The following is a 15149-nucleotide window of genomic DNA, read 5'->3' as shown; positions in this document are numbered from 1 at the left end:
TGACTTTATCTTAAAATATTTCCCTAGGTAAGGTTCTTCGAATTTAATTATTTATTTGTTTTTTATTACTTTCCATCCAAAATTCCCTTTAATTATAAATATTTACCATTTCTCTGCGGTGGAATCGTACGTTTTGGAAGCAATGTCGACTGCAAAGGATTATAATTCCACGAACTGAGTGTGTTGACACTTTTACGTGGCAGCCAGGCGGCGGCGACTAAAGCAGAAAACGTAGACCGAATTCCGGGATAACAGGAATCAGGAGCCGGAGAAAAACCGGAGACGCCGGAGCACGTGGCAAAGTCGAATTTGCATATGCCCAGACACGACAGGTGTTCACGGCCGCTCGGATCAACGCACCTTGCGAACACCCACCACCTGTCGCAATGGCCACAATCACATTGCTTCAATTAAATGGAGGCGACTCATTAATAATGCAGACAGCGCATATTTGGATGTCATATTTATATGTATATCGTAAGGCAACTGCACGTGTGTACAGGGAAAACTTTAATGAAGAGCGACAAAGCGGCGAATGGAAAGTTTTTCACCATTTATTTTCTTGTGCAAGTCCAGATCTCTACATACCGCTGAATTTATGAATATTTATGCTCGAGCTGTTTGCACTCGATCTGCGTAAGCTGGGCCGAGGAGCAATGAATATTTATAAGTGCCACAGTTAGTTACCTGGCGATGGAGGAATCGGGATATTAAGCATACGCAGCGTTGGCCCGGCAACGATTTACCAAAGTCTCTGCCACGCTGAACATTAAGCGAAAATTTTACACAATTTCACACACTTGCACGTTTCAAGATGATTTCCAGCATTAAAAGGTTTTAAAGTGAAAATACATTCCTTAAAGTAACCGCTAAGATTCATGAAAAATTATATAAAATGATATAAATAAACCAAAATTACATTAAAATCTATGTTATTTCCAAGAAAAATAAATATTTAAAACATCCTACTAGTACTTTAAGATACAAGTTATAATATTTGAGTTCAAAGAAGATCTAATTAAAAGACTTAAAACCTGAGAAAGTATTCCTTTCCTATACATTAGAAAATGTTTATTATAAAGTTAATTTATACTTTTCAGAATTCTGATCAACCTTAGCGTAAACAACATAACTTCATAGAAGAAAACGCATTTTCTCCCATTTATTCATTTCATTTTAAAGCGACTTTCACCCATTATCTTTAAGGCATAATGCAATTTGAGGCCTTAAACATGTGCAAAGCAAGCCAAAAGCTTTGTTTTTCGGAAAGGAAATTAAATAAGAGTAAATTACTGTTCCACAATTAGGCAGAGTGCAAAGTAAAGCAATATAATTGTGGAAAATTCGATTCGTTTTGCTGAACTTACGAACTTTAAGCACCTTTAACAGCTCAATTCTTGAGTGCGGTCTCGTCAGCAAATTACTGAAATTTTATGTTGCCTACCTTTTGGGGCAGGCTCCCTAAAGAAGGCAACTTAATAAGGACATGTGTGTGCGGTTTGCTGGAGAGCGCCACACATTTGTTGAATGATTTAACTTAGACCGGCAGCTATTCATTCGTTCTATCGTCCCACGTAAATTGTAGACCGAAAGAAAACCTTTTCAATTTCTCCACTAGCATTTCCCTTTGTACTGAAACTCTAAATTACGAAAATGTTTAAATGTATGCCCACTCGGACGGAGAGAGTGTGTATGCTGTGTGTGCCTGTGTGTAAACATAATTTGTGCGGCACGTGCGTTAAATTTAATGAGGCAAGCCGCGACCCACGAACCGAGCTTCGCGTTGCGGCGCCTTTGACCTTCCACCGGGGCCACCGATTTCCTGTGGTCCTGTGAGCTGCTCCTGTTTCTCCTTCGGGAGAAAAAAGACTAACAAAAAACACACAAAAGCTGCCCTGTGGGTTTCGGGCGACCTTAACTATGTCGGAAATTATTGAAAATATATGTATTTGTTTCCTCCTAAAGAAAATTTAAATTATGGTCAAAGAATAATTTTCTCTGGCCTTACCTCCCTGAAAAATGACCAGAAATATTGTGCTCTATCATAAGGATTTATATTTTTAGGAAAATTATGCATGTGTGTTCAGTTGGAAATGCATTAATTTCAATTAAGAGGTCATTATTATGCGAGTTCTTGCTTTTCTTTCAGAATAGCAAATACAAAAAATGATAAACTACAAATTGCTTAGTAAAAAAGAATGAGAGCAATAACTCTTACATTAAATGGTACAATATATTAAAGGTTAATTCTAAACAAACATACATTTTTGGAAGAATTTAAATTTAAGTGACTCCTGAAGAACTGATATAAAAGTAAACCCAAAGCAGGAATTCATTCAGAAATTAATGAAATAAAATGAAAACCAATCCCTGTTAGGTTTCTATTATCTCTCCAATTCACTCAAAGTTCTTTGGAAAAATGAAAAGACATGAATGACTATATCTTCCAATTTTGCATACCATAAATCATGTTTTCTTTTAATTCCAGCCGAGCCTCAATGTTTACCCAAATGCAAGGAGAACAAGTGCCTTAAAAGCCTGTTGCACATTCATTTCCGTGTAAAAAAGGACTGTAAAAGGATGCCCCATTGGATGTTTAGTACACCGACTAACGGGCTATAAATTCCCGGTCAAGCACTAATTAAGAAATTTAAATAGCGGCCACTACACGAGCCAGGCCCAAAACAAACGCTGACCGACCCTTGTGCCGGCTCGTGACTCAGGGGGTTAAAAGCATGAAAGTCCTTCGAGTATTTAAGCACATTTACACAATGCATGTCCTCGTTGGTGCTGTTGTTTTTGTTGTTGTTGTTGTGCATTCATACCCTCCATTTACACTACCCTTCTTGTAAATTTGGGGCACCCAAGTGCCTGCGGTTGCGGAGTGTGAAATATTTTGCTGCCTCACACTTAATGGTGATAGTGTGGCGTGTGTGTGTGCCATATCTTGTCTGAGGTCTGGATCTCCTCCACACACACCCACACACACACACACACACAGGTCCCCTAAATAAACAAGCTTGGGTATTTTGCCAGCAAGCTTTCAAGTTGAATTTCCAGCGAATTTTCCCAGGCAATATGCTGCTCGTCCTCATATGCGGATGCCATTTCAATTCATTTCCCTGCATTGTGTGTTGTGGCATTTGATTTAATGGCGTGAGAGACGAGACCCTTTTTAATCAACAACAAACATGACTACTGACTGGCAAGCACTTTATACTTAACCAAGAGTTAAGTGCTTTGACCAAGGTTTCCTACTTAGTAGGTGGTCAAGTCTACATAGGCTTGATTTTCTATTTGAATTTCCTGGGAATCACTTGTCCAGCTCAAATAGTTGATGGTTGAGCACGTGTCCAGCACTTGCAACACTTTCAATTAATTTTAACAGTTTGTTCTATAAGCAAAGAGAATTCCTGGGAATTCCCCCTTACTTAGACAGTGTAAATCCAACAAGGAGTTTAATAGGTTTTTTTTTTGTATTTGTATATAAGGTAAGCAAGCCCTTTTATAACGATAGTTTAGCCTTTGCCAAACTACAAATTATATACAAATTATTAACTGTATTCATAAAATATACATTTTTTAACGAGTATGTACTGTACTTTAAAGCCAAGACATTGTTTCGAAAAACTCCATTATGTCCGATTTTCTTTGTCACTCATCTTTATTGAATACAATTGGCTTTGTCTTGGGCGTATTGATTTTCACCGGGTTAAGGACGGGGTGGAGGTGTTTAAAGAAGGGCTTACAAATACCGTTAACTGGATTTCTAGGACCTTGTCGAAGAGCTTAGCTTAGTGAGGCTGGACAGGAGCAGCATGCTGCGGAGGAGCTACTCCGCCGGTGAGGGCTCCCAAAGATTGCTGCAAGGAGCGCAGGATGCCAATGGGAATCTGTTGAGGATTAAATATTTGGTATTACATTTTATACATTTAGTAACCTTATATATATTTTGTAATTCAATGTTAAAGAACTCTTTCCCCGTTTGAACTTACATCCAAAGCCAGTCCCACGGTTCCCTGGGATTGAGGTGCTATAAAGCGATTGTTCACGGCCTGAGGTCGCTGCACGGACTTGTACTTGTGGGTCTGGACCACCTTGGCCTCGCCCTTCACCGGCACCTGTGTGTAAGGATACAGATATATATTCATAAGTTATTCACCAAGGAAAATGCTTTCAAAGGCCAGCGAGCAGCACATGCATAAAGCAACAAGAAAGCCAGTTTGGGGGGTTTGGGAGAAGAAATTAAAATTGTATTAAAATAAATTTCACTGAAGTAATAAAACCAGAACGCAATAGTAACAGTCAGACCCCTCTTCTGTCCACATTGTCCGCAAATGTTTTCAAATAAAATTACTGCCCAAAATGTTATTTCGCTTCAAAGCGAAAGTTTTGTGTCCAGAGAGCTCCGCCAAAAAGCCAACAATTTGTGTATTTTGGACTGAGGTGAGTGTATGTGAGTATGTGGCTGTGATTGTGGATGCACTGCAACAAAAATACTAAAGATTTCGCTTATAAGTAATTAGAAATCATTAGAAACTAAAAACTTTAAATAGATAAATCCAAATTAACCCTAAAGTCTTAAACTTAATCCTAATCAAGCGTGCTTATGCTGTCTTAAAGCCAAGATTTTCGAGCGCTTAAATTGCTATTCTCCTCGTGTATCTGTGAGGTTGTGTATCTGTATCTGTAGCCGCATGGTGTATTTGTATCTGTTGCCGCACCGCATTGGATGTTGTTGCTACGGTTACCTCAACGGGCGACTGTTGCTCGTCCTGTTGTGCCTCCTCCTGGGGAATTTGCTTCTCCTCCACGTCCTGCTCCTGCTGCTGTTGCTGCTGCATCACGTATACGGTCCGTTGCCGCACAGGACGTGGGCGTATGTGCTTGGCGCGTAGGCGTGGTCGCTTGACAATTATCAACGAGGCGGACGGGTGTTTATCCACCGCAACAGCATCGGCGACCGCTTTAACATCATTTTCATTGATTCCGCTGCGGTCCGGCTAAAACATGAAAGGCGGCGTGGTGGAGAGATGCCGATAGATTGATTGCTTACCGGCTTGTCATTCCCATATTGATCAATATTCAATACTAGCAAGGATTTATTACCCGCCTGCCTGCTGTTTTGTTTCCCAGAAATTGCACTATTGAAAAGCCATATTAGGGCTTAATTTTACTGCGAAAGAGCAACTTAAACTACCGCTTAAGCTTTATTTAGCAAGCGACCAATAAACGTTAAATAACTTCTGCGAATTTTACAATCTATCGATTATGTTGGATACTTTTCCAAGTGACGGAATGTTAAGAGTCTCGTAAATGAAACGCAAACAAGTTTATGACAAGAGATGGAATTACTTTTCCGGGAAAAACTTGATTGGAAAACCCTGTGTGTGAATTACAGGAAAAGTCCTGTTAAGCTTAGTTGTGTAATGAGTTAAGTAAGTCCTTCGTTTGATGACAACTTTATCGCACTCGTACTCAATTGTTTCAACGAATTTTAAACACTTAAATGTTGAAATGGAACTGGAAATTGCTTTACCGACCCATTCCTACCTTATTTAAGTCTCAAATATGAATTCTACTCACCTCTTGACTGATCAGCGAGTACTTCTTGGGAGGCTTCACCCTCTGTATGTGATTGCTTCCAGTTGGTTGTGGAGTCACGGGTGCCAGGGTGGGCAATGAAGGATTGCCAGGATCGGAAGGATATGCTGGCTGGACACTGTGCTGCTTGGATGACACCACCGTCTTGCCCGGTCTGTGGGCTTCCGCTCCAATATAACCATGTTCTCCGGCACTGCCGCCCAGCAGGGCACTGGCACCCACCGAGGGATTAGCCTCGGCGACGGCATAGCCCACACCGGAGGTGCGTCCTGCGGGAAGGATGGAGGAGGGTGTGTTAAATCGAATCAATTATGCTAACTGCGAGACTCACCATTCAGATTGCCACCGAGACCGGCTGCTGCCCGGGGGCCCCATGGAGTTCCGGCGGAGGCACTGAGTCCGCCGTGGGCCGCGTTGCCCGTGAGCAGGCCGCCCAGTCCGGCATCCGCATGGTATCCGGCAAAGTTCACGCCCACCTTGCCATCGCGCAGGGTAATCAGCTGACAATGGGAGGGGAAAAGAGAGAACACGGGAAGATGTAGGAATTTTAACACAAATTTCGTTCGGCGCACGTTGCGTATACTTAATGCTATTCAAAGTTCGCATTCTGCCCTAGAAAAACTTTTCGGCCCTAAAGATGTTGGTCTGCTTTTCAGCAATATAGTTGTAAAGTTACGGCACAACTTTCCGGCCAAAAGCCCAGCAAAATAAAACAGGCAAACACCCTTTGTGCCCCGGTTAAGTAAGTTTATAAGGTTTCCTTGGCCCAAAGCATTGCGTTAATCAATTTAAGCGGAATTTCTCAACGCCTCAAATCGTTGGTGAAGGTCGCTGAAGTTCCGCCCTGGAAATGTTTTGTTTTTCGTAAACATTTGCACAGTTCGTTTTGTCTGGTTATATTTATATGGCATAGAGAATAATTAAAATGTCTAGAAGTGAAGATAAGCTGCCAGCCCAAGTTCGATCCGCAGATAAGAACATTTTCCAGAGAGTGAAGGGAGCCAGAGTGTGGGTGTGTTTTTGTGTGTTAGATTGTGGAAACTCGGTTAATGAGAGTGCCGAGAGCGTTCCACATATTATCAATAATTATGACACCTTAACAGCTAGCACAACAAACCCAAAACAAACATAACGATACGGAGTAGTTATTTTTATGAAATTATGTGACCCAGAAATACTCTATTCTAGAGTTCTAACCCTTCATTAAGCTTCTTTCTTCATTGAACTATTTAGTTTATATTCACTATCCAAGATTGAAGAGTAAAAGTTACCAGTTTAAAGTTGAAAGTTTACCAAATTTGAATGTATTCTTTTGGTTATATATAATACGAATCATTCCCCTAATAGTAAAGGTATCCACTTAGCTACAATAATGCTAATGTCTCTAACTAAAAGCTGATAAGAGTCTTGCTGGGCCAACGCCATCACAATATTTAACTTGGCCTCCTGACGGCGGCTCATTTGGGTTTCACGCGCCGACAGAACCAGCTAGAGGAAGCGTAGGAGTAGGAGGCGGAGTACCCGGTAGCCAGAATCCCAGTCCAGAGACAGAAACGTATTCCGAGACACATGTTGTCATGTTGACAACCAGTGCAAGGGAGTGGGCGTCAATGATGGCGCTGTGCCTGCTACTGCTACTGCTCCTGTCCCGGATGAGGGAAGGGGACACCGCCTCGGTCACCTGGGGCCATGTCGGCAAATATGCCAGCCCGCTGCTCACCGAGGATGTTTACCTGACGCCATCGGCCCCCGGCTGGGATCTCGTCTACGGCTCGCAGGTGAGACTTATATCGAGAGCATACGATGCCAGCAAATTGCTTAATCTCCTTGGGAATCTCCGGCAGAATGCCAGCGATAACTACCGGATTACGGGTATCCATGTAGAGGACCTGAACGACAGTGGAGCCGAGGCACACCTCACCGCCGGCGGCATTGGCCAGAAGTTTGTGGTCTTGCGTTGCCAGAGGAACCAGTCGTGGACCACTGGGCATCCAGCTCATCTGGAAGTGGCCATCTATGGCCTGGACTTGCAATAAATACAGCAATGTGTGTGTATTGTTGTGTGTTACGGGACTAAGCACTCTTCGTGAACTCAAAAGTTGTAAATAACAATTAGTGTAGAAAATTGTGGGGAAAAGATAACAGCATTGAGGGAGGTGCAGACTAAAAAAATTACCTACATTTCTGCATTTCAATTTATTATAGCCTTTATTAGTCTTTACTTGCTATTTTTAATGTCAGATTTATATAAGATTTTCTATTTATTTTCATTTAGTTAATTAAACTCTGAAAGCACTATATATGCATATATCTAAGGCAATAAATTAGATGAAGAAACTTGGTAACAGAACTTCTCCTACAAAGCCTATAAAAACTGATCTGGTTTTCCCCCTCGTGGAATTTATCTCGTTCAATAAACACATATCACATATTAACAAGAATTTCCAGTTAAAAAAGTCAACAAGATTGTCAATGAAATGACTGCCAACAATCTTATTTCTCAAAGTAATCAATAGAAAATTTATTAGCTTAGGTAAAAGGTAAGTATGTAATGCATTTTTATTATTAAAAACTTGAATATAGTATTTTTTTTGTATATTAGGGGAATAAGTTTGAATCATTAAAAACTTAAGTTTGTACTTTGATATGGGGAAATGGTTAATCTTTCGACTGTAAACTTTGCTACTGACATTAAAACTACAAAATTAAATTACAACTGAAAAGTTGCCAAATGTCATAATGTTTTTATGTCTCGCTAAGGCTGACACGAAGGCTGTCTGGTTTATGAAATAATAATATGGAATAATAATATGAGCAGCTTAACTTTGTAAGCTAAATTAAAAATTCAATATTTGTTTTCTTTACAATGACGTATAAAAGAATCAAAGATAATTAAGACCTAAAGTCATTGTTAAAAATTGCAGCAATGATAAACAAACTAATTTAACTATTTACCAAGACTTCTATTACTTCATAAAAATGTAATTGCATATCAAAAAGTTTCCCAACCCATTAAATTTATCTCTTTTTATACTGAAAAGCAAACAACAAGTTGTAACTACTCACAAAGTCAGTTAAATTAATGAAATATTTGCATTAAATAAAATACTGCAACATTTATTTAGTCAAACAAAGAGGAAAACTTTTATTTGCTATGCCAAGGCCCATTGTTCAATATTTGCGGAGAATAATTTAAATGTTTTCACCTGTCCCAGGTCGAGAGTAAATTTATACAATTGCCATATTTGCAGAGCAACCAATCCTCCCTTCCCCCCAGATAAGGATAAGGATCCCCGATATGTAGCCCAGAGTTGACAACCAAACTGCCACAATTGTGTTTGGCTAATTTAGGGTAATGGCCAGCGGCAGATTAAAGATTGCCAGCTGAAATTCATAAGCTGGGGTCATGACCCGAACCAAAAATATTACAACTCGAAGAAAGAACTAAAAGGATTTCTTGGATTTCTTGTTCATTCAGATATGGCATGGCAATTTGCATGAATTCCACGGAATTGCTGCCGCAAATGGTTGAGGGGAAAACCTTTCCCAGGACTCCACCTAATTTCAATTCTCACGACCCTTAAGAAAAAAATTATTTGGGTTTTTCCTGTTGTCCCTGGCAAATGCAAATTTCATGCATGCTTTGATTAAAATCTAATTTCTTGTTGCCCCCGAGCCGCAAACAGAAATAAACTTTTCCCAGAAAAAGAAAGCCAGGCAATGGAAAAAGGTGATAAAGGGTGTAAAAAGTGTTCCGCCAGAGAGAAGAATGTGTGAAAATTCCTTTGGTCAACCGGGTCAGATTACCTTAAAGCCATCTTAAAGAGATTAAGTGACAAGAACTGAGTCGGAATCTGTTTATAAATAACTTACTCAACAATGAAGAAAACACAAAAACTAAAGCCTTTTGAAAATTTGATGTTTTGTAAGATTTTAGATATAGTTAAGTATTAAATACAATTTATACTTGGGCTCCTAGTATTTCCTTTTAAGTCTGTAGTTTCCCAACTTCAACTAATGCGCAACACTGCGTATGAGTAATCAGCATTAAAAAATGCAATTAAATTGATATTAGTTAGCTAAGGCAGGCCAAAGTTCAAGGCAGTAGTTATTAAAATGATGTATAATTGTTAAGGTCCAAGATTAATGATAAGCCAGTGAGCCAAGCCAACTCACAGAGGTAATTGCTATCCAGGCCCAGGCAGGTAAGAAAATTAAGCACACCTTGGCCTGTAATTACAGCTCCGTTACCGGACACACGGACATTGTGCAACGGTCATAAGACCTGGCCAAAAAGTTCACCCTGCACTTTGGCTAAAAACAAATTCGAATCGAATTTTGCACTTTCGCCTTTCACATTAATTAAGTGGCCACGAACCACAAAATAAAATCATCACGACTCACTGGCTTTGATCTGTGCTGCCTGCATTGATTGCTCTCGGTTTTCCGATGCAGATTTATATTGATTAAATAGTTTATGCGGTAAAGTTAGTTCAGGAATTTATATTGGTTAAATTTGAGGAATTTTAGTGAAGGATTTTTGAAGAAATTCTTAATGTATGAATTTTCTCATCAATAGTAAATTCGTTTAGCAAAAACGCAGTGAAGGAGTCATTTCCGACCCTATAAATCATATATATTCTTGATCAGCATGAACAGCCAAATCGATCTAGCTATGTCTGGCAGAAATTTATTTTTTCAAAATTTTCATAATTTTTTTAGGCTAAATTTTACATTAATCAAATTTTAAAAAATTAACAAAAATTGAAATTTGTAAACTTTAAAAAATGAGTATGCAGATTTGTTAACCCTATGAAAACTAGCACAGAACAACTTTCCGAATTAAAATTAATGCATTTTTGGCTTAGTTATGAAGTTTATAAACATTGATTTGTTGAAAAAAATGTCATATAAAGTATAAATAAATAACCGCTCAAAGAATGGTATTATAATTTTAGTTACATTTTAGTTATGATGTGTTTTTTGGTACTATTTTATAGTTTATTTGCAAACTGCATAGGTATTTAAACATCAGCACCTTAAAGTTAGTTTCCTTTCTCATTTCCATTTAAATTGCAGTGTTTGTAGTTATTTTGTTTGTTAAGTTGGTAATATAATTCTAGTACATTTTCCTAAGAGCAATACTTGTTAATCTTTTCTCGATCATAAAAGTAGCATTAAGTCTTTAGACCTTACTTTCTCTCTGTGCATATTAACTAAAAACCAAACAAACTCACTGTTGACAAACGGGAAATGCATTTCATTGATTGATCCATTAATCAAAGTTAATGAATTCAGTGTCAATTAGGGCAGAGACATTTATCTCTCTCTCTGAGGGGAATATGAGTCAGCTGAGGCAACTGGCAACTTTTCAAGGCTCCGAGAAGATGAGACTGAAGCCTGGGACTCGTTTACCACATAAACGTGGCAGTGGCAGTGGCAGTGGCAGTGGCAATGCAAAAATAAATAGCAAGTTGACTGCGTTGTAATTAAAATATTTTCGAACCGCACTGACTCACTGACTGACTGACTGACTGGTTTTTGGTACAAAAGCTCGTCCTGGCCCGACACTTGGCGCCGGAGTGTGCGCGATGGCAGGTGTCAGTCGACTGGATGCTTTTAATTAATTTTCCGGTACTGGGTAGGGGGTAAGGACATGGAAATGGGACAGGAGATGGACTCACCTGGGCGGGAACCAGGCTGGCCGTCTGCAGCAGGCAGAGCACTCCCAGTAAGGCGTTCATTGTTGTGGCTAAAAGACAAGAAAATCCAGAAGTTGGCATCAATTCCAGGCTCGTTTCGTATGCGAATCGCGTTTCTCCCCGAGAATTCTTCCTCGCACTTGGTCTGGGGGGAGCGGCTCAGCATAATTTTGCGGCGATTCCAAGTTTTCTGATTAATTAACGAGGGTATACCTTTTGTTGTAGATCTTCTGCCGCTTGACTTTGTTTTTGTTGTATTTCTATTAATTTATTTTAATACTCTTTTTCAGAGTGAGCGGTTCGTTGTTGTCGCGTCGCGGTTTCGATTTGCACTGAGTGGTCGAGTGGCCGAGTGGCTGAGCGGCTGCTTTGAGCCGGGCTTAAACTTGAATTCAGCCAAGGGGGCTTGAAGTCTCCTACTGTCTACTGTACACAGTCTTCTGGCCGAGTCTTCTCCGGTCTCTGGCTTGTAATGCCTTTGCAAACTGGAATTGTGGCGCAATTAAGTGAGCACTCACTTGTTTATATAGGAGCCCGGCTTTTGTTCTATCGTCTTCCTCCTCACTTTTGTTTATTATATATATATTTTATTATCTTCCGACTGCCGCTGGGTGCAGCGATGAAGATGATGATGCAAGAATTTCCGAGTTATGTATACTGAATTTTATTTTTTTGGCGACCTATTAGCACCTTGGCAGTCCAATCCGGCACCTGTCCTAACAACTGGGTGAGAATTTGGAAACATCGCAGACCATCATCTCAGACAAGTGTGTCTGCCGAATGACAAAGCTATATTTTGTTCAAAGTTCTATTCTGCTGTTCCTTCTATGGGGAAAAAAGTTTTAACTTGGTTTAATGTGTTATTTAGCTAATTAAAAGGTTTATACATGCCTAAAAAATAATAATTATTTTGATGGAAATGTAAATGTATTTTTCATTAGTTGTAAAATGTATATATTGATTAAAGTAGTATTTATTTATTTACCTTTTCAGTCCCTGAAATATGCAGGGTATAGTTGCTTGTTTTAAATATTTAATTAGCAGCAGTTTTAAGGCATTTTTAAAGGTCAGTAAGTCCATTTAAACTTGAATATAATTATGTGTAAGGACTTATTTCGAGGCTTGAAAATTATTTAATGAGCTTATTAAAATAATACACTTAATAGTAAAATGTCTATCTACGAATTGAGGGAAATTGTGACTTAAAATTAGATACATTTTAGCATTAAAGAATATTTTACCACATATGGAATATAAATATATTCTTGCCTAACTTTCCATTTGGGATTTTTTCCAAGAAATCTACATTTAAGACTGTAAACTAAAGTAAACAATTAACCCTGAGTTTTAATTAAATATATTTTCATCTTGGATTTGCCAATGCTTACATGAACTACACATATAGAATCGTAAAAAACAATATCACGTAAATCCATGACATTACTCATACGCCCCATTAAACTACAACCATTTTGGCTAGCACTGAGAAAAAAAAACCGGTTTATGGCCAATATGAAACGTCACTTTTGGGAGTTTCTCACTGCCCCCCCTGTTGCAGGTTTTTGCTGACTTTAAAGCCTTTGGCAATTCGGACGTCTGCGGTTCGGTTGCATTTGGCCATAAACAGTTTTGGTTTTCGGTTTTTGGGGTTTTTGGTTTCGCTTTTCGTTTCACGCTTCAGCGAAGCTGCAGAAAAAATTCCGATTGCCAATTGCCAATTGCAGTTGGACAAATTAATAAGCCGCGGTTTTCAGTCTGTATTGTTTTTATTTTCGCTAAAGTTTCCATTGAATTCAATGGTGAATCTATTTTGCTTTTGGGGTTTCTTGACTCTCTCTCTCTGGCTCTATCTATCTTATGCTCATTAGGTATTCAAATGACAAAACAAAGCCGCCTGTGCTAATGCTGAATTCTGTTTTCTGGCTCCCAATTTCTAGCCACGTGCTAGATAATGATTGGAAAGATGGCCAAAGTCGGAAGGGGGAATGGCCGAAAGAAAAAAAATCAAATGCCACCCAAAAGGGTCCAACAAGAAAATATATAATTAAATTCAATTCATTGGCGATTCGTTTTTCGGATGGTTTGGGTCCTTTTGCATCACGCATGATTACCTTGACTGGCCAACAACACACACAAAAAAGGGACACTTTATCCTGGATAAAAAACTGTTTCTTTTATCGTCCTTCTCTCCTTCCCTTCCCCCCATTAATTACGTTGTGTTTTATTTATACAGCGCATTGGAAATGAAAATCTCATTAAAATTAATTAATTTTCTTTGGCTGCGTCTATTTGTGTTGCACAAATCAATGACATGAGTGGAACAATGTTTGCAGTATTTTGATTGCCAGGAAGTGCCACTGCTATTGATAAGCGATTGTATTTTTTATTTCCAACTCTGATTAATCTACGGGGAAGTGTTTTTTGTGTGCGCCAATCTGTTCATATATATATATATAACATATATGCGATTATTGACTCGTCAATGGTTCATAATATTTACTCACTGCCGAAAAAAATATATAAATATTATTTAATTGACGAATTAATCCATGTTTTTTTGTATAAACCACAGCTGCATTTATGCAGTTTAAAATATGCTTGGATTTTTACAATAATATGCGAGTAAACCGAGGAATAATTCGGATTGAGTGGCATACTTTGGGGAGGGATATATTTATTCGATTCGTGTAAAATTAGTTTACGATTCACAATGGAATGGAACTACCAAAAAAATTTGATTTTATTTAAATTTTAATAAGTATTTTTCCTGCTCAGATGTGGAATTTAGTGTGGTGGAATTTTTACTGCATTTTTCTGGTTATAAAAAGTAAATATTAATTAATTTTGCCTTTCAAATTAAAAACATATTAAGTTTAAATTATTTGCACTGATATATATTACTTAAAGGCTTAAATTTTACCCTTAAGTTATTTTGCTAGCTAAAATAGTAAAATAAAGACCTAGGCTATCTAAAATTATTATTGTTTACTCTAAACTTCTTATCATAGTTTGATTAAATATCTATCTATATGGATATCTAGAATATACCTTGCTATTTAAATTTGCATTAAAATTGATTTAAAATTATATTTAAATATGTTTGAAAATTATTTTAAGTTCCACAATATTTTTATACCCTTGCAGGTTATTTAAATTTCAGTCAGAAGTTTGCGATGTAATGAAGAAGTCATCTCTGACCATATAAATTATATATATTCTTGATCAGCTTCAACAGCTGAGTCGTATGTATGATCAGTAAGTATCAATGAGCAGTAAGTATCAAGAAGTATTAAGTAAGTAAGTAAGTAAGTAAGTAAGTATTAAGTAACTATGATCAGTAAGTATCAATGAACATTAAGTAACTTTGACCAGTAAGTAACTATGACCAGTAAGTAACTATGGCCAGTAAGTTGCTAGGACCAGTAACTATGATCAGTAATTAACTCTGATCAGTACCTATCAATGAACAGTGAGTATCTATGACCAGTAATTAACAATGATCAGTAATTAACAATGACCAGTAAATAACTCTGAACAGTGAGTAGCTATGGGCAGTAATTAACAATGACCAGTAAGTAACTCTGAACAGTGAGTGACCAGTAAGTATCTATGAGTAATAAGTAACTCTGAACACTAATAAACAATGACTTGCACTTTTGTAACACAACACTTTACTTTGACTTGGCTGGCAGAAGGCACTTCGTTCCGGGGATGTTTGAACCAGTTGAGAATCATATGTATAGAGAGAGATTTGTTTTGGGGTAAATTTAAAAGCAAGCTATTAAAATGAAACTATGCAGTAGTTCTTCTATATAATTTTACTAGTATATAAATCGGAGCATG

General features: G+C 38.2%; 2 protein-coding genes across 3 annotated transcripts; one reads left to right on the top strand and one right to left on the bottom strand.

Annotated features, from left to right (window-relative positions):
- Window positions 1–3457: 3457 nt before the first annotated feature.
- On the bottom strand, window positions 3458–11806 carry LOC110178463 (uncharacterized). Of its 2 annotated transcripts, XM_086837801.1 has the most exons (7): window positions 11520–11806; window positions 11289–11356; window positions 5936–6104; window positions 5587–5873; window positions 4752–5003; window positions 3996–4121; window positions 3458–3893 (listed from the first exon to the last, which is right to left on the bottom strand). In XM_086837801.1, the coding sequence occupies exons 2-7, from the start codon at window positions 11346–11348 to the stop codon at window positions 3795–3797; spliced, it is 993 nt and encodes a 330-aa protein (XP_086693927.1). In that variant the 5' UTR covers window positions 11349–11356; window positions 11520–11806; the 3' UTR covers window positions 3458–3794. The 2 variants fall into 2 exon arrangements, with proteins under 2 accessions (XP_086693927.1, XP_020801261.2); XM_020945602.2 differs by lacking the exon at window positions 4752–5003.
- On the top strand, window positions 6127–8448 carry LOC110178464 (uncharacterized). The gene is made up of 2 exons (XM_020945604.2): window positions 6127–7382; window positions 7449–8448. Exons 1-2 carry the CDS (start codon window positions 7182–7184, stop codon window positions 7638–7640), a joined length of 393 nt encoding a protein of 130 aa, XP_020801263.2. The 5' UTR covers window positions 6127–7181; the 3' UTR covers window positions 7641–8448.
- Window positions 11807–15149: the final 3343 nt, after the last annotated feature.

This window comes from Drosophila serrata, unplaced genomic scaffold, assembly GCF_035046125.1.
Source record: "Drosophila serrata isolate PLE 108 unplaced genomic scaffold, ASM3504612v1 contig_334, whole genome shotgun sequence".
Taxonomy (NCBI): Eukaryota; Metazoa; Arthropoda; class Insecta; order Diptera; family Drosophilidae; genus Drosophila; species Drosophila serrata.
Note: the sequence above shows the minus strand (reverse complement) of the source record. Positions and strands in the feature narration are given on the sequence as shown.